The 19,219-nt window shown below is 50.1% G+C and overlaps 1 protein-coding gene, 1 long non-coding RNA gene and 1 other non-coding gene across 4 annotated transcripts in view; 1 reads left to right on the top strand and 2 right to left on the bottom strand.

The window, feature by feature from the left end:
* Positions 1–2,727: 2,727 nt before the first annotated feature.
* On the top strand, positions 2,728–2,834 carry LOC116527647. Its single transcript, XR_004258652.1, has one exon. It is a non-coding gene; the product is annotated as a U6 spliceosomal RNA (small nuclear RNA).
* Positions 2,835–4,994: 2,160 nt separating this feature from the next.
* Positions 4,995–5,943, bottom strand: LOC116526237. The gene is made up of 2 exons (XR_004258041.1): positions 5,600–5,943; positions 4,995–5,502 (listed from the first exon to the last, which is right to left on the bottom strand). It is a non-coding gene; the product is annotated as an uncharacterized LOC116526237 (long non-coding RNA).
* Positions 5,944–12,862: 6,919 nt separating this feature from the next.
* The window catches only part of BCL7A (BAF chromatin remodeling complex subunit BCL7A), a 37,966-nt gene continuing 31,609 nt past the window's right edge, over positions 12,863–19,219 (bottom strand). The window contains exon 6 of one of the 2 annotated variants that reach the window (XM_032242489.1): positions 12,863–14,727. In XM_032242489.1, the coding sequence (XP_032098380.1) occupies positions 14,656–14,727 (72 nt within the window). In that variant the 3' untranslated portion in view covers positions 12,863–14,655. The remainder of the gene's footprint in view (positions 14,728–19,219) is intronic. The other variant, XM_032242495.1, reaches the window with a different exon arrangement.

Raw genomic sequence — 19,219 nt, 5'->3', positions numbered from 1 at the left:
TGAGATGGAGTCCCACCCTGTCCCTAGGCTGGAGCACAGTGGCGTGATCTTGGCTCACTGCAACTTCTGCCTCCTGGGTTCAAGGGATTCTTCTGCCCCCTCCTCCCCAGTAGCTGGACTACAGGCATGTGCCACCATATCCAGCTAATTTTTGTATTTTTAGTAGAGACGGGGTTTTGCCCTGTTGGCCAGGCTGGTCTTGAACTCCTGACCTCAAATGATCCACTTGCCTCAGCCTCCCAAAGTGGTGGTATGGGTCGCTGTGCCTGGAAAAGTTCTCTGTTTTTAATGTACAGTTCCAGGAGTTTTGACAAACATGTACAGTCAAGTGACCACTACCACAATCAAGATACAGAACAGGGCTGGGCACGGTGGCTCACGTCTATAATTCCAGCACTTTGGGAGGCCGAGGTAGGCGGATCACTTGAGGTCAGGAGTTTGAGACCAGCCTGGCCAACATGGTTAAATACAAAAATTAGCTGGGTGTGGTGGCACGCGCCTGTAATCCCAACTACTTGGGAGGCTGAGGCAGAACTGCTTGAACCTGGAACGTGTAGTGAGCCAAGATTGCACCACTGCAGTCCAGCCTGGGCGACAAGTGAGACTCTGTCAAAAAAAAAAAAGAAAGAAAGATATAGGACAGGACAGGCACCAATGGCTCACACCTGTAATCCTGGCACTTTGGGAGGCTGAGAGGGGAGGACTGCTGGAGCCCGGGAGTTGGAAAACAGCTTGGGCAAGGGGACAAGATCCTGTCAGTACAACAAAATAATAAAAAAATTAGCCAGACATGGTGGCGTGAGCCTGTGGACCCAGCCACTCAGGGAGCTGAGGCAGGAGGATCCCTTAAACCCAAAAGTTCGAGGCTGCAGTGAGCTGTGAGTGTGCCATTGCACTCCAGACTGGATGACAGATAAGACCTCATCTGTTAAAAAATATACACACGGCTGGACGTGGTGGCTCACACCTGTAATCCTAGCACTTTGGGAGGCCGAGGCAGGCGGATCACTTGAGGTCAGGAGTTCAAGACCAGCCTGACCAACATGATGAAACCTTGTCTTTACTAAAAATGCAAACAAAAATTAGCCCAGCATGGTGGCATGTGCCTGCAATCCAGCTACGCAGAAGGCTGAGGCAGGCTTGAACCTGGGAGGCGGAGGTTGCAGTGAGCCAAGATTGCGCCATTGCACTCCAGCCTGGGCAACAGAGTGAGACTCCATCTCAAAAACTATTTAAACACACACACACACACACACACACACACACACACACACACACACACACACACACAGAGTTTCCCCCTTGCTTCTTGCCCTTTGTAGTCAGTCCCTCTCTCTGTTCCAGTCCCTGGCAACCACTGATCTGTTTCTTGTTCCCGTTGTTTTACCTTTTCTGGAATAGAATCCTTCAAAAAGTGGCCTTGAGACTGGCTTCTCTCACTTAGCATAATGCATCTGAGATTCTGCCCTGCTGCTGAGTGCATCTGTAGTCCGTTCCTTTTTATTGCTGTGTAGTATTTCATTTTATGAATGTACCACTGTGTGTTTACACATCTGTCAGTTGAAGGCCATTTAGTTGTTTCTAGTTTTTGGTGGTTATGAATAAGACCACTGTAAATATTTACATCCAGATTTTTGCAATTCTTTAAAATTTAGGGATAGGGTCTTGCTCTGTTGCCCAGGCTGGAGTGCAGTGGCATGATCACAGCTACCTGGGGGACTGAGGTGGGTGGATCACCTAAGCCCCAGGAGGCTGAGGCTGCAGTGAGCCATGATCACACCACTATACTCCAGCCTGGGTGACAGAGCAAGGCCCTGTCTCAATAACAACAACAAAAAAAGAGAGCTAAAAAAGGGAAAAGAGTCTGGGCATGGTGGGTCACCCCTGTAACCCCGGCACTTTAGGAAGCCAATAGGGGCAGATTGCTTGAGGTCAGAGACCAGCCTGGTCAACATGGCAAAATCCCATCTCTAGTTAAAATATAAAAAATGGGCCAGGCGCGGTGACTCACTCCTGTAATCCCAGCACTTTGGGAGGTAGAGGCTAGCAGATCATGAGGTCAGGAGTTCAAGGCCAGCCTGGCCAACGTGGTGAAACTCCATCTCTACTAAAAATACAAAAATTAGCTAGGCGTGGCGGCACACACCTGAAGTCCCAGCTACGCTGGAGGCTGAGGCATAATTGCTTGATCCCAGGAGGTGGCGGTTGCAGTGAGCCGAGATTGCACCACTGCACTCCAGGCTGGTTGACAGAACAAGGCCCCGTCTCAACAAAAAATAAAGAAAAAAAAGACAAAAGAGGCTGGGTGTGGTGGGTCATGCCTGTAATCCGGGCACTTTAGGAAGCCAAGATGGGCAGATTGCTTGAGACCAGAGACCAGCCTGGACAACATGGCAAAACCCCATCTCTGGTAAAAATATAAAAATTGGGCCGGGTGTGGTGGTTCATGCCTGTGATCCCAGCCCTTTGGGAGGTGGAGGTGGGTGGATCACGAGGTTAGGAGTTCAAGACTAGCCTGGCCAACATGATGAAACTCCATCTCTACTAAAAATACAAAAGTTAGCTAGGCAAAGGTGGCGCACACCTGTAGTCCTAGCTACATGGGAAGCTGTAGCAAGAGAATCACTTGAACCTGTGAGGCAGATGTTGCAGTGAGCTGAGATATCACGCCACTGCACTCCAGCCTGGATTACAGAGTAAGACTCTGTTTTTAAAAAAATATATATTGTGCTCGCTTCGGCAGCACATATACTAAAATTGGAACAATACAGAGAAGATTAGCATGGCCCCTGTACAAGGATGACACGCAAATTTGTGAAGCATTCCATATTTTTAGAAAGCCAAATCAAGAACGAACTGCCATTCACAATTGCTACAAAGAGAATAAAATACCTAGGAATACAACTAACAAAGAACGTAAAGGACCTCTTCAAGGAGAACTACAAACCACTGCTCAATGAAATAAGAGAGGACACAAACGGATGGAGAAACATTCCATGCTCATAGTTAGGAAGAATCAATATCATGAAAATGGCTATACCGCCCAAAGTAATTTACAGATTCAACGCTGTCCCCATCAAGCTACCAATGGCCTTCTTCACAGAACTAGAAAAAAACCTTAAACTTCATATGGAACCAAAAGAGAGCCCATATAGCCAAGTCAATTCTGAGCAAAAAGAACAAAGCTGGAGGCATCACACTACTGGACTTCAAACTATACTACAAGGCTACAGTAATCAAAACAGCATGGTACTGGTACCAAAACAGAGATATAGACCAATGGAATAGAACAGAGGCCTCAGAGGCAACACCACACATCTACAACCATCTGATTTTTGACAAACCTGACAAAAACAAGTAATGGGGAAAGGATTCCCTGTTTAATAAATGGTGTTGGGAAAACTGGCTAGCCATGTGCAGAAAGCAGAAACTGAACCCCCTCCTGACACCTTACACTAAAATTAACTCCAGATGGATTAAAGACTTAAACATAAGACCTAACACCATAAAAACCCTAGAAGAAAATCTAGGCAAAACCATTCAGGACATAGGCATAAGCAAGGACTTCATGACCAAAACACCAAAAGCATTGGCAACAAAAGCCAAAACAGATAAATGGGACCTAATCAAACTCCCCAGCTTCTGCACAGCAAAAGAATCAGTCATTGGAGTGAATCAGCAACCAACAGAATGGGAAAAAATTTTGCAGTCTACGGATCTGACAAAGGGTTAATATCCAGAATCTTCAAAGAACTAAAACAGATTTACAAGAAAAAAACAAGCCCATTCAAAAGTGGGCAGAGGATATCAACAGACACTTTACAAAATAAGACATACACGAGGCCAACAAACATATGAAAAAATGCTCATCATCACTGGTCATTAGAGAAATGCAAATCAAAACTACATTGAGATACCATCTCACACCATTTAGAATAGCGATCATTAAAAAATCTGGAGACAACAGATGCTGGAGAGGATGTGGAGAAATAGGAACACTTTTACACAGTTGGTGGGAGTGCAAGTTAGTTCAACCATTGTGGAAGACAGTGTGGCGATTCCTCAAGGACCTAGAAATAGAAATTCCATTTAACCCAGCAATCCCATTACTGGGTATATATCCAAAGGATTGTAAAACATTCTACTATAAGGACCCATGCACACGAATGTCCATTTCGGCACTGTTTACAATAGCAAAGACTTGGAACCAACCCAAATGCCCATTGATGATAGACTGGACAGGGAAAATGTGACACATATACACCATGGAATACTATGCAGCCATAAAAATGATGAGTTTGTGTCCTTTGTAGAGACATGGATGAACCTGGAAACCATCATTCTCAGCAAACTGACACAAGAACAGAAAATCAAACACCGCATGTTCTCACCCATAGGTGGGTGTTGAACCATGAGAACACATGGACACAGGGAGGGGAGCATCACACACTGGGGTATGTTGGGGGGAAATCGGGGAGGGACAGCGGAGGGGGGGAGTTGGGGTGAGATAACATGGGGAGAAATGCCAGATATAGGTGATGGGGAGGAAGGCAGCAAATCACACTGCCATGTGTGTACCTATGCAACAATCTTGCATGTTCTTTACATGCACCCCAAAACCTAAAATGCAATAAAAAAAAAATTAGCCGGGCATGGTGGCACATGCCTGTAATCCCAGCTACTCAGGAGGCTGAGGCAGGTGAACTGCTTGAACTAGGGAGGCAGATGTTGCAGTAAGCCGAGATATCGCGCCACTGCACTCCAGCCTGGGTTACAGAGTGAGACTCTGTTAAAAAAAAAAAAAAAATTAGCGGGACATGGTGGCACATTTCTATAATCCCAGCTACTCAGAGGCTAAGGTAGGTGAAATGCGTGAACCAGGGAGGCACAGGTTGCAGTAAGCCAAGATCGCCCCACTGCACTCTTGCTTGGGTGACAAAATGAGACTCTGTCTCAAACACAACACAACACAACAAAACAAAACACAACAAATTAAGAAAAAAGAGAGAGTTCTTTATATATTCTGGACACAAGTCTTTTATCAGATACATGTTTTGCAAAGATTATCGACCAATCTGTGTGCTTGTGTTTTCAATCTCTTATCAGTGTCTTTAGCAAAAAGCTTTGCTTAACCCCAAAGTCACAAAGATTTTCTCCTACTTTCCCCTAGGATTCTCAGTTTTGTGTTTTACATTTTGGTCTCTGATCCATTTTGAGTGAATTTTGTGATAAGGTGCAAGGTATACATTCATGGTTTTGGCACACAGATGTCCAGTTATTCTAGCATCCTATGTGGGATATTTGCAGTTATTGTTAACACGGTCAGTACTCTCAAGGCTCCTGGGGTTCAGGGGGTCAGCAAGGGGACCTCTGGCCCAACTCTGCAGTTCAGTCCCCTGCCTCATATGCCCCTCAAACCTAACATCTGGGGCCTGTTGCCATTGTTTGCTCACAGAAGACTTTGTTTCTGGTCCCTTTACCTCTTCTCTCTCTTCCTGAAATCTGCATAAAACAAACCATGAAAGGGCAGGGAGGCCTCGCGGTCTGGCAACGTCCCTTTGAAAATAAACAAGCGCAGAAACTGAAAGGCAGCAGCTACCTCTGGGGACTACTCGGGAAAGAGTTCAGGGCCCGTGCATCCGCCGCGCGTGGCTCTCTTGCCCTGGCCCGGCGGCAGGTCGGATGTGGAAAAACCGAACAGGATCCTGATTGCTTCAGATGTCACCTCTGGCCAGAGACCCCAATGCCTCTGCAGCAAGCACTTAATTGTATGTAGGGGGTGTGGGTAGAAGAGTCTCATGACTGAACAGCCTCAAAGGTTTGTACAGTTTTCCTCACAGGTCCAGATCTAATTGGTTCCCACACAACCCTGGGAGGTGGGCAGGTCAGGGACAGTTACCTTCATCTTACACATAGGGAACATGAGGCTCAGAAGGGTGAAGAAATAGATGGGTGTGGGTTTCGAATTTTTATTTTTGAGTCAGAGTCTCACTTTGCCACCCAGGCCGGAGTGCAGTGGCGCAATCTGGGCTCACTGCAACCTCTGCCTACTGGGTTTAAGTGATTCTCCTGCGTCAGCCTCCTGAGTAGCTGGGATTACAGGCCCCCGCCAACATACCTAGCTAATTTTTATATTTTTAGTAGAGACGGAGTTTCACCATGTTGGCCAGGCTGGTCTTGAACTCCTGACCTCAGATGATCCACCCACCTTGGCCAGTCTCCCAAAGTACTGGGATTACAGGGGTACCATGCCTGGCCACTCGGCTAACTTTTGAATTTTTAGTAGAGACAGTTTCACCATGTTGCCCAGGCTGGCCTTGAATTCCTGACCTCAAGTGATCTGCCTGCCTCGGCCTCCCAAAGTGATGGACTTACAAGCATGAGCCACTGTGCCAGGCCTTTTCTCTCTCTCTCTTTTTTTTTTTTTTTTTTTTTTTTTTTTTTAAGATAAGGTCTTGCTCTTTTGCCTGGGCTGGAGGGCAGTGGCACAATTTTGGTTCACTGCACTCTTCAACTCCTGGGCTCGAGCGATCCTCCCACCTCAGCCTCCTGGGTAGTTGGGACTAGAAGTGTATATCACATGCTTGGTTAATTTTTAAATTTTTTTGTAGAGATGGGGTTTGGCTATGTTGCCCAGGCTGGCCTTGAACTCCTGGCCTCAAGCAATCCTCCATAATTTATAATTCTCCCCACCCCATCGGCTGGAAATATCTCAAATGTCCAAAGAATGGATAGCACATTGTAGTACACTCACCCCATAGAGTATTTTCCAGCAATGAGAATGAATGGCACACGCTCTCACACACCAGTGTTGAATCTCACAAATATTGTGTTAAGTGAAAGAAGCTAGATACACAGGAGCACATACTACATCATTCTGTGAATGCAAAGCTCTAAAATAAGCCAAAGAGTGGGGCGCGGTGGCTCAAGCCTGTAATCCCAGCACTGTGGGAGGCCGAGGCGGGTGGATCACGAGGTCAAGAGATCGAGACCATCCTGGTCAACATGGTGAAACCCCGTCTCTACTACAAATACAAAAAAATTAGCTGGGCATGGTGTCGCGTGCCTGTAATCCCAGCGACTCAGGAGGCTGGGGCAGGAGAATTGCCTGAACCCAGGAGGCAGAGGTTGCGGTGAGCCGAGATCGCGCCATTGCACTCCAGCCTGGGTAACAAGAGCGAAACTCCGTCTCAAAAATGGGAAAAAAAAAAAAAAAAAAAAAGAAAGAAAATAAGCCAAAGAAATCGGTGTAGGTAGAAGTCAGAGTATCAGCCACACTTAGTGGGGTAATGACTAGACGGGGATAAGAAGGTACTCTCGTGGCAAGATGGCTAGAGAGGGTACCCTTCCTGCAGTCCAGGAAGTAAAAATTGCATTGCTGAAAGATTCTTTGTCTCAGTGCTAATTTTTCTTTGCAACACCGAACATCTATTTCCAACAGAAGGGGACTCGGGATTAGTGCTGTTCTGTTTATTGATCCAGGTGCAAGTCACACAGGTGTGTGCATTGGGTGAAAAATCATTGAGCTACAACCTTACATGTTGATTAAAAATCCAGGCCTGGGTACAGTGGCTCATGCCTGTAATCCCAACACTTAGTGAGGCCAAGGTAGGAGGATCACTTGAAGCCAGGAGTTCAAGACTAGCCTGGGCAACATGGCAAAACCCAATCTCTACAAAAAATCCAAAAAATAAAAATTAAAAAATTAGCTGCCCATTGTGGCACACACCTGTGTGGTTCCAACTGCTCAGGGCCCTCATTCAGGGTCTCACTCTGTCACCCAGGCTGGAGTGCAGTGGCGCCATCAGGGTTCACTGCAACCTCGACCTCCCAGACTTATGTTTCTCCCACTCAGCCTCTCAAGTTAGCTGGGACCACAGGCCAGTTTATGGGCTTACTGAGAAGTAACCCCATTGTAAACTGAACAGCATCTGTACTCGACTGTTGTTGTATGGTGAAAGCAGCCAGGAACAATATGTAAATGAATGAGCATGGCTTGTTCCAATAAAACTTTATTTTAAAAAAAATCAGGTGGGTGGTGGCATGCACCTGTAATCCCAGCTATTCTGATGGCTGAGGCACAAGAATCACTTGAACCCCAGAGGCAGAGGTTGCAGTGAGCTAAGATTGCGCCACTGCAGTCCAGCCTGGGCAACAGGAGCGAGACTCTGTCTCTAAATAAATAAATCAGCCAGATTTGCTGATTACTGGTCTGCTGGAAGACAGGCTGGGTTCCGAAGCCTCCTTCACTGAGTCCCTACAGGACCCTGTTCAAGTCGCTTCCCTGGCCTGAGTTATCCTTTCTGTAAATCGCGAGGCTGATTCCCTGCTCTAAACTACCCTTTGGGGTTGCCAGGAGGTCAGATGAGCTCATCACAGAGGGAGCCCAGAGGGAGAAAAGAGCAGGATTAAGAGCCTCTTGAGGTTCTCCGAAGCAGAGCAGATTGCTTCTTCTGCCTAGATCTGGAGAGAGAAAACAATTGACCTCAAGTCACCCAATGCATCCATGGGCACAGAGTCCCAGGGGCATCCCATAGGGAGACAGGACCCACAGGCTCGGCAGCAGATCCTGGTCCTTGCCACCCTGAGTCTTTCCCCAACTCCACCTGTGGAGACACAACAGTGGAAGAGAGACTGGAAAAATGAGTCTCTAATAGGCTGTTCCTTTGAGCCCCCGGCCAGAAGCTATTTGGGTCTGCTTTAATGACTGAGCAGCCAGTGCCCAGGGTAGGGACGTGTTGTCTGACCTCTAGCTCTCTGCTCAGTCAGGCACGTCTTTCCTTCCTGTTCCCGAGTGGGCTTATCCCACAAGGCCTGACTCAGGCCGTGTCGCATCTGGAGTTCGCTGTGTCGATGACTCCAGTGTCAATCACTTGGGGAAGAGGCGGGTCTTCAGAGAGTAAAGTGTACTAAAGCCAAACCCAAGGCAAGCAGAGGTGGGCCGTTCTTCTCTTCCCTGTGCCTCTTGCCCTCGGAACTGGTCTTCCGAAGCGAGAGGTGCGTGAGGATAATAATTACAAAGTAGCAGCTAACATTTGAGGTTCACCATGTGCCAGGGCCTGCCTTGAGTGCTTTACACGTATTCATTTAATCCTCACAACAACCTTAGTAGGCACTATTATTCTCCCCATCATACAGATGAAGAAACAGGGACCCAGAGAGGTTAAGATACTTGCCTGAGGTCAGACTGCTCGGGAGTGGTGACGATCCGCATGTTGAAGACTACAGATGGGGATGCCTTACTGGTCCAAAACGGGTCCATATGGACGAGTGGGGGCTCACGTGGGGTAAGACCCAGTGAAAACTTGCCTAAACTATCAAGGGGATTTAATGGCTCACAAAATTGAGACGTTCAGGGGGAGTGCTGGCTTCGGGGCCAGCTGAGGCCAAGGCTCAAATGCTGCCCTCAAAAAGCACACACTCACTGTCTTTCCGCCCTTTACTGTGCTGCTTTCATTCTCAGGCCGACTCCTCCCCACGTGGAGGGAAAGACGGCTGCAGGCCTCCATTTGAGCAACTCCAGATGCTCCAGCAGAATTCTTTCCCACCAGTTCCCACAGAAACCTCAGGGCTTACTCTCATTGGGCCACGTGCTCATCCCTGAACCAATTGGGGTAGCCAGGAGGCGGGACCATGGTGATTGGATAGGACTGGGTCACATGGCCACTCTGGGCTAGGTGCCCGCCCCACTTGAGGTCTGGGGAGGGAGGGCGACCCCTATGGGAAGAAGAAGGAAACAGAACTGGATAGACAAGGTCAACGGCTGTTTAATCCGAGGCTTTGGAGGAAACATGCATTCTTCACTCAGAGGAGCGAGAGAGGGAAGTTGGACTTGGCCTTTAGGGTCTGCAATCCATCCTCGGCCCCACCACGGACCTCTGTGACACTTGTTGCTTTGGCACAGACTGGAACTTTGACCTGAGTCTTCTCTGCCTACTTTCCCAAACCTATGCCTTCCCCACCCCACCTCCCTGCCTACTGACCGCCTTCACATTGCCTGGGGGCACGTGGGCCCTGTTGCCAACTGCTGGCCCCCTGCTTGGCCTATTGTTCCAGTTCCCTAGTTGCCCTGCTCCCACCTCCAGCCTGGTCTTTTCCAATCCATGCTATTCATTGGCAACACGATCTCTAGTCCAGCAGAGCCTTGGCTCAGAAGCCTCCAGCCACTCCTTTGTGTCAAAAGAGAAAACAAGCTGCTTAGTCCCATGCCTGGTATTCCTCTGGTGTCCTAGGAGATCCCCTGACTTCTGCCCATCGGAATGTCTGTATCCCCTAATTCCAAACTGTGGTCGGCACCGTAATGCAGTGGGGCTCACTTACCTGCCTGGGGTTAAGGGTCAAGTTTGAGTCATTGCTGTCCAGGGCTCAGCACAGCTCAACCAATGCCTGCAAAGCCCACGCTTCTAGCTCCTGGGCATGACTGCTCCTCGAGGAAGGGAGGTGGGAGAGGAAATTAGGCCGCTTCAGTGAGAGACACTGAGGAAGTTACATGGAAAAAACAGAACAGTGATCCAGGCGGGTGGAGACATGGGAGGTGGGGGAAAGGGCAGGAGGGAGGAGGGAGGGACGTTGATCCAGAGAGCGAGAGCTGGGAACAGACTCGCAGAGGGGACAGAAAGGAAGCGCGGGAACATGTGCCAGCTCAGGCATTTTTTTTCCTTAAGCAAACAAGGCCTGTATGATTTGTGTTTTGTCAAGCCGAACTTTCCATATCAGGAGTTTATTTAGCTGAGCAACCAGTTCTGTTAAAAACACTGGAACATGTTAGAAAGGAGCGGGGTAGGGAGGAGAGCGAGACAGAACAAACAGGAGAGAGCATCTGCCTGCAGGCCAGGCCAGGCGCAATGCAGCTTGGCCCAGACCGCTGACTTGACACTCCCACCCCTGCCAGCTCCCTTTAGGGGCTGAACCAGGGCTGGGTGAAGCTGGATAGAAGTGGGGAAGTCAACTTGGGGCAGAGTCTGGGCCAAGAGGAACAGGGCCCTGGGAAAGGTCTGGTTCTAGCCCTACCATGTAAGTCACTAGAGGCCATTAGGACAAGTCAAGCCAAGGTTGCAGTTCACTCATGCACTGATGCCCCGAGACCCTACCACAAGCCAGAGTCTTCTCAGACAGGGAAACTGAAAACATGTCCCTGCTGGAACCCAGGCCTTGGGATACAGGGATCAGGTGTGGCTTTTTATTTATTTATTTATTTATTTATTTATTTTGAGATAGAGTCTTACTCTGTTGTCCAGGCTAGAGTGCAGTGGTGTGATCTCAGCTCATTGCCACCTCCACCTCCCAGGCTCAAGTAATTCTCCTGCCCCTCCCTCCCAAATAGCTGGGATTACAGGTGCATGCCACCATGCCTGGCTAATTTTTGTATTTTTAGTAGATAGGGTTTCATCATGTTGGCCAGGCTGGTCTCTAACTCCTGACCTCACGTGATCCACTCTTCTTGTAATCAAAGTGCTGGTATTACAGGCGTGACCCACTGCGCCTGGCTTCAGGTGTGGCTTTTAACCTGGGGTCCTGACCGGGCATGAGAGCCCCGCAAGGGACTGTCCTGCTGCTTCCTCGCCTGCACAAGGTGGCTGACAATACCCGACCACAGAAAGGAGCAACTAGTGGCTTGCCTGGCATCCAGCTGGTGCTTAATAATGGCAGCTCTCATGACTGTGGAAGGCAATAATTTCTGTAGGCAAGGAACTCATGTGTCTTGCAGAATCAGGGCCACATGGCTGTGCAGGAGAGGCTGGAGCAGCCAGCGAGGGACACCATCACCATCTATCTGACTTGACTCCTATTTACAACGCAACAAAACCACAAGGCATTCAGGATTTGAAATTTTTATTTTCTGAAATGAAACCATTGTACATTGTACAAACCATATCTACTGATGGAATAAATAAGTGAAAAATTATACTGCTGTACAACACACCAAAAAAAAAAAAATCTTGGGGGGGGAATTTGGTTCGGTGAAAAAAGGTCTTTACCCCTCTAACCAGGTCCTCAGCGATAATGAACATTCCAAACCATGACACCGTTTGCTAATGGGAGGTCACCGCCCTAGAGGAATCGGCCCACAGCCTTCCGGGTTGTGGGTATAAGTGCCAGCACTTGTGGAATGTGTAGCCGCAGCTTCCCCGACTTCAAGTTTTGAGGGGAATTAGGTTTGCCCTGGGAGCCCTTGAGGCCACGGGGCCTGATGTCCACGGAAGGCTTTTGCTGGGGATCCCCCGCCCCTGGCTCGAAGCTGAAAGGTCTTAGATTCTGTGGTGGGGGGAGGGCGAGGGGTGTAGGGTGGGTGGGGGGGGCAGTGGCTCGGAGGAGCGGCTGCGCCAGGGAAGGAAGCACATGGGATTTTTGCAGTCTCATCATTCTGCGTGGAAGGCCTTCTTGGCCAGCGTGGAGTGCAGGGCTGCTGGCGCTTTGCCTGGCGTGGCCGTGGCGGGGCCCAGCTGGTCCCGATCGCCGGCCCATTCCTACCTTCAGGCACTTCAGAGAAAAACTAGTGACAGCCTCGGGACGGTGGACGTCGTCTTGAGTCCTCACCTGCGCCAACTCCCCTTGCCTGTCCAGAGAGGCCGATGGCGAGCGGCAGGGCCACCTATGCCTGTTTCTGTGGATGTGTCTGTTTCATTCTCCTTCAGCTGTCTTGGTTGTAGCCTCTCGTTTCCCAAAAAAGAAAAGGAAATAAATATCCAAATTCATCTGTCACCAAGATGGAGTTTTGCTGCAAAGAAAAACGTGACTCTATGGGATCTGGAGGTCACGTCACCTTGAGATGCGTGGAGAGGAACCGCGTCAGGTACGCAGTTCTCAACAAAACTGACTGCCTACGGGGCAAGAGTGATAAGTACAGGAATTTTTTTTTAAATTTTTTAAGACAGAAACCTTTCGGCATTGCTAACTTCAACATTAAGATTTTCAAAGTTGTTTTTTTTTTTTTTCCCTTATTTCAGGAGACATTTTGCATGAGGTATTTGAAATTCAGGAACATTTTGATTCTTCTTGAAGTGCAGGAAATAGACAGGATCCCTTAGAAAAAATAAGAGCCTCACCCTCAGAAACTCTTAGAAAATGGAATCCAGCAGACACTTCCCATGATGGTCAGGAGAAAGATCCACACATCAAAGGTGGTACCTGAATATGCACCAATTAGCCCCAAAAACCAACCCCCCCGCCCCCCCCCCCCCCAGTAACACACAACTCAAAGGGAGTCAGAACTCCAGTGCAGTAAAGAAAGCTTAGGAAAAGGTTTAAGGTCTGAGGAGTCCATATATTCATTAAGAGCAAACCAGGCCTCAGAACCAAACGATTAGGCAGTTCGTCCTCGGGGCGTCCCGTTCAGTGAGAGGAAGCCGTTCCAGCGCACGTGCGGGAGGCGAGGGAGGGGAGACTGCACCTCTCCTTTCTGGAAGGTGTGCAAATCTTTCCAATTCCTCGACGCCTTGTTCGTGGCCTTCAAGGCCCAGCCATCAAGGCCTGCTCCCCGGAGGGACCGGCGGCACGTTCTGGGGATGAGACATGGTCCAGCTGTTGGCTCTGAGAGTCAGAACAGCCTACAAATGGGAAAGCACGTGGATTCTGACCGCTGCGATCCTGTCTCTTGGGGCGTGGGCTGGGGCATTGGGGGAGGCGGAGGGCAGCAGGTGACTGTGGATTTGAAATCCAAGCGACGTCCTATGAGAGAAAGTTCAGCACCAGCTAATCCTGCCGCCAGCTCCCAGCCTCCCTGGCGCACGCAGTGCCTTCAGGAGACAGCCTGCAGTCAGCCAGAGAAGCCATTTTGTATCCAGAGGTCTGGGAGAAAGCAGTGATGGGGTGGTGGGGGGGGTGAGGGCAAGAGAGAGGAAGTGCCAGAAAATTCCAAGGGCTTTGCATGTCCATCTAGGCCATGGTGGGCTCAGAGATGCCCAGCCCTAAAGGCCCCAAGGAAGGGAAGGTACAGCGGGCGCCCAGCCAGGACCAAGGAGCAGAGCCCTTGGGGACTATGCCTGGCACCTGCGCGTCCTTGGGCCCTGGTGCCTGATGCTTGGGGCGTGCGTAAGCTCCCGTGCACCTGAAAACCAGGTGGGCTAAGGAGCTCCCCTCCTCCACCCTGCCTGCTCCAATCAAGTCCTGGGGCAGGAAGGAGAGCGGTGAGATGGATGGCAGCTGCCGCCCGAACCAAACCACGAGGGCACTTTGCAGAGGGGAGACGCAAAAGCCACCAGGATACATGCCAGAGGTCACCTCAAGGGCACAAGGCACAAAAAAAGAAAGCGGAAGGAATTGGTTGAACAGTGAAAAGCCCCGCCGGAAAGCGTTCCTGATCGGTACCACCCTCCAATAGCTTACATCGTTACATAGAGAAGTGGGAAAAAGTACAGCAGCAACACAAATGGAATCCTGGCTTCCGAGACAGTGTGCAGACACTCCTGAGCAGCCGCCCCGCCTGCCTCCCCAAGGACAGTCCCTTAAAGGTTTGAGTGTTTTGCTTCACAGCAGAGAGTTCTTCAGTGTCTGAGAAGTTCCGCCGTTCTGGGTCTTCTTGGATTTGCACTTGGTAAACTTGAAACGTTAGTAGTTCTGTTCGCACCCAAGAGGAATCGCTCGGGCAAAGTTGCTCTAGAATTAATTGCTGATGTACCTTCCATGAAACATGGATCGGAGGCTTTCAAGCGTCGTCTACATCTCTTCGGAGTTTTGTTGAGAGGCCTCTAGTTTCATCTTTTTAGAGGGTGGCACTCCTTCCAGATCCTTGGGGAGAGAAAAGGGGAACACAGGTTAACATGCCAGGAGAGCAAGTGAGGCCGGGTGTGAGGCCGAAGGTCAGCCCAGGAAGGAACCGAGGGCGTGCGGCTTTGTGGTTCAGACCAGCAGTTCTGGACCCGAGGCCCAAGCATGGACTCTAGAGGGTTCGAGGACCTGTGGAGACCCTCACACCTGAACTCCTCCTGGAGCTAGGGAGCCCAGTGTCCCCTGGCCCCTGCCTGGCCCTACCACATGCCAATCGCTGATAAGCCAGGAGTGTTTCCTACATTGCTGCCTGGGACTCCAGGCCCTTCCACTCATTCAGACTGGACCAGGAGTTCCTGTCATCAATCTTCCCATCTGTGATTAACTGCTAGGGTGATTATAGTTTCAAGTTCACCTTTCTGAGTTCATTTATTGTCGTTGAGATGGAGTGTCGCTCCGTCACCCAGGCTGCAGTGCTGTGGCGTGATACTGGCTCACTGTAACGTCTGCCTACTGGGTTCAAGTGACTTTCCTTCCTCAGCCTCCCAAGAAGTTGGGATTAGAGGCATGCGCCACCACACCTGGCTAATGTTTTGTATTTTTAGCAGAGATGGGGTTTCACCATGTTGGCCAGACTGGTCTCAAGCGCCTGGCCTCAGGTGATCTGCCCGCCTCGGCCTCCCAGATTGCTGGGATTACAGGTGTGTTTTTTTTTGTATTTTTGGTAGAGACAGGGTTTCACCATGTCTCCATGTTTCGCCATGTTGGCCAGGCTGGTCTCGAACTCCTGACCTCAGGTGATCTGCCGGCCTTGGCCTCCCAAAGTGCTGGGATTACAGGCATGAGCCACTGTGCCGGCTTTTTCAACTTGTTTTCACACTTTTTTTAGAGACAGAGTCTTGCTTTGCTGCTCAGGCTGGGCTACAGTAGCCATCATAGCTGACTGCAGCCTCAACTTCCTGGGCTCAACAGATCCTCCCGCCTCCACCTGCTAAGCTGCTGGGACTACACGCATGTGCCACCATGCCCAGCTAATTTTTTCAAAAAGTTTTTTGTAAAGATGAAGTCTTGCTATGTTGCTCAGGCTGGTCTCAAACGCCTGGGCTCGAGCAATCCTCCTACCTCAGCCTCCCAAACTGCTGGGATTATAGGTGTGAGGCATGGTGCCTGGCAATCTCTCCAAGTTCTAAGGCTGTATCTCAAAGGCACAGACCCACTCTGCCACGCAGACCCCTGCTCCTCCAGGGCTGGGCACGATGCCTGGCCTGGACTCTCAGCATCTGCTGGGTATACACGTGTGTGTGTGTGTTATTCTGGGGGAAAGGGTCTGTAGATGTCACTGAATTCCCGAGAAACCCAGGACCCCAAGAAAGGTTTAACACTCACTCATCCATCATACATCGTCTTGGCATCTCGAACCTAACCTGTCACCTGAGACCAAACTCCTGGCCGCAGCCATCCTAACTGGTGCTCCCCATAAGCCTCGGAGAAAGCCCCAGGCCTGGACAGCCCCCTGAAGCCCCTCCCCACCTTCCCCACCTGCACTCCCCTGACCTCTGGCCTGGCTGATGCCGCAGCCTCCTTGTGGCCAATGGCATGGCCCCAGCGACCTTCTTCCAACAGAAACCACACGCAAACTACAAAGCACTCCACCACTTTGCTACTGACTTCTGAACAAACCCAGCTCCTTGCCAGGACCGAGAAGGCCCTAGTGACCAGCCTGGCCCACTTCTTCCTGCATCTGGCCAGTCTTCCTCCCCCACCAGGTTCTCACCTCCCTGGCCACCCCGGCCCCTCTTCTGTTCTTCAGGCTGGCTCCTGTCTTGAGGTCTGTGCACCTTGGTCTGCCCCTGCCTGGAGAGCCCACTGTCCCAGCCCTGGGCACTCCTTTATGTTGGCACTGCTGACGCCAGCTACAGCGCCCTCTACCCACGGCCTGTTCTGCTTTTTCTTTTTTTTTTGAGATGGAGTCTGGCTCTTGTCACCCAGGCTGGATGGAGTGCAATGGCGCGATCTCGGCTTACCACAACCTCCGCCTCCCGGGTTCAAACGATTCTCCTGCTTCAGCCTCCTGAGTAGCTGGGATTACAGGCGCCCGCCACCATGCCTGGGTAGTTTTTGTATTTTTAGTAGAGATGGGGTTTTTCCATGTTGGCCAGTCTGGTCTCGGACTGCTGACCTTGTGATCTGACATCAGTACAGGCTTGAGCCACCGCGCCTGGCCCCTGTTCTGCTTTTTCATGTCACCCTGTTCCACTCTCTTACGGCACTTAGTGGGACTCTGTGACTTGCTTGTGTCTGCTTATCCTGGCCCTACTGTCAGCCCCATCATGGCAGTGAGGGACTAGGTACAGCCCCTGCACAGTGGGCGCTCAGAGAAAAATGTTGCAGGGGAATAGGACGTGCGATGGACTTGCAGATATGGTTATGTAAGCCCCTTCCGGGGGACACTGGGAGCAGGGACCACAGAGAGTCAGCAGGGCTGCCTGTCCGTACTCTCTCTCCTTTTTTCTGTATGTATGTATGTATGTATGTATGTATGTATGTATGTATGTGTGTATTTAGAGACAGAGTCTAGCTCTGTTGCCAGGCTTGAATGCTGTGGCATGATCTCGGCTCACTGCAACTTCCACCTCCTGGGTTCAAGTGATTTTCCTGCCTCAGCCTCCCGAGTAGCTGTGATTACAGGTGCACACCACCACATCCAGCTAATTTTTGTATTTTTCGTAGAGAGGGTTTCACTATATTGGCCAGGATGGTCTCGATCTCCTGACCTTGTGACCCAACCATCTGGGCCTCCCAAAGTACTGGGATTACAGGTGCGAGCCATCACGCCCGGACCTTTATTTATTTTTGAAACAGGGTCTTACTCTGTCACTCAGGCTGGAGTACAGTGGTATGATCATAGCTCACTGCAGCCTTAACTCTCAGGCTCAAGCGATCCGCCCACCTTAGCTTCCAGAGTAGCTGGGACTATAGGCATGCACCACCATACCTGGCTAATTTTCTTTCTTTTTTTGGAGAGATGGGGGACTTGCTATGTTGCCCAGGCTGGCCTCAAACTCTTGGCCTCAACTGATCCACCTGCCTCAGCCTCCCAAAGTGCTAGGCTTACAAATGCGAGCCACTGCGCCTGGCCAAAAATGTATTGCTTAAAATGTCAGGCTGTCTGCTTTACTGGAATACATCTTCCATCTCACTCACACACGTAGCTCCATAGGACAGTATATGTGTCTGTGAAAATGATGAAGAGGCCCAATTTCAGGTCTGGGTCTCCAGGAAGCAAGAGTAGGGGTGGTGGGGGCAATGTGAGATTGGGGGACTCCTGGCATTTCCAGGCACTGTGGGGGAACACTGGATACTCTCAGGGTGTGGGTCAAAGTTTCAAGCTGAGCTTTTCTCCACTGAGATCAAGAGGCCCAGAGATCCCAGCTGACAACATTGGTCTTCCTATAAATCACCAGGCTTTGGCTTCTACTGTTTTTAACCAGATGGGCTCATGCTACGCCTGCGGTTCTGCAGCTTGCTTTTCTCACTGCACACTGCAAGAATGTTTATCATAACCTGGAAGGCCCAACCATGCTCTGTCTCATACAAGACCCCAGATTTCTCTTTTCCTTTTGAGACAAAGTTTCGCTCTTCTTGCCCAGGCTGGAGTGCAGTGATGCGATCTTGGCTCACGGCAACCTCTGCTGCCTGGGTTCAAGCCATTCTTCTGCCTCAGCCTCCCAAGTAGCTGGGATTACAGGTGTGCTACAACTGGCTAATTTTGTATTTTTAGTAGAGATGGGGTTTCTACATGTGGGTCAGGCTGGTCTCGAACTCCCAACCTCAGGTGATCCACCTGCCTTAGCCTCCCAAAATGCTGGCATAATAGGCGTGAGCCACCGTGCCCGGTGACCCCGGATTCCTCTAAACAACTCCTTTGTACTAAGCCATGTGGAGAGGGTTCCGCAGGGTGAGTTCTTAGAAAGGGAGCTGCCGATCAAAGGGTTTAAAGATTTTGAAGTGGCTGGGCGTGGTGGCTCAGGCCTGTAATCCTAGCACTTTGGGAGGCTGAGGTGGATGGATCATTTGAGGTCAGGATTTGACAGCAGCCTGGCCAACATGGTGAAACCCCATCTCTACTAAAACTGCAAAAATCAGCCAGGCATAGGGGTAGGCACCTGTAATCCCAGCTACTTGGGAGGCTGAGGCAGGAGAATCACTTGAACCCAGGAGATGGAGGTTGCAGTGAACTGAGATCATGCTACTGCATTCCAGCCTGGGTGACAGAGTGAGACTCTGTCTCAAAAAAACAAGAGTCTAGAGGATTTCTGTTTGTTTGTTTTTTTGAGACAGAGCGATGCTCTGTTATCCCAGGCTGGAGCGCAGTGGCACAATTTTGGCTCACTGTAACCTCTGCCTCCCAGGCTCAAATGATTCTCCTGCCTCAGCCTCCTGAGTAGCTAGGACTACAGGCACACACCACCACACCTGGCTAATTTTGTTTTTTTGTTTTTTTTTTTTTTTT

This window comes from Sapajus apella, unplaced genomic scaffold, assembly GCF_009761245.1.
Source record: "Sapajus apella isolate SASKATOON/1434 unplaced genomic scaffold, GSC_monkey_1.0 scaffold2, whole genome shotgun sequence".
NCBI lineage: Eukaryota > Metazoa > Chordata > Mammalia > Primates > Cebidae > Sapajus > Sapajus apella.
This window is presented reverse-complemented; position numbering and strand designations above follow the sequence as displayed.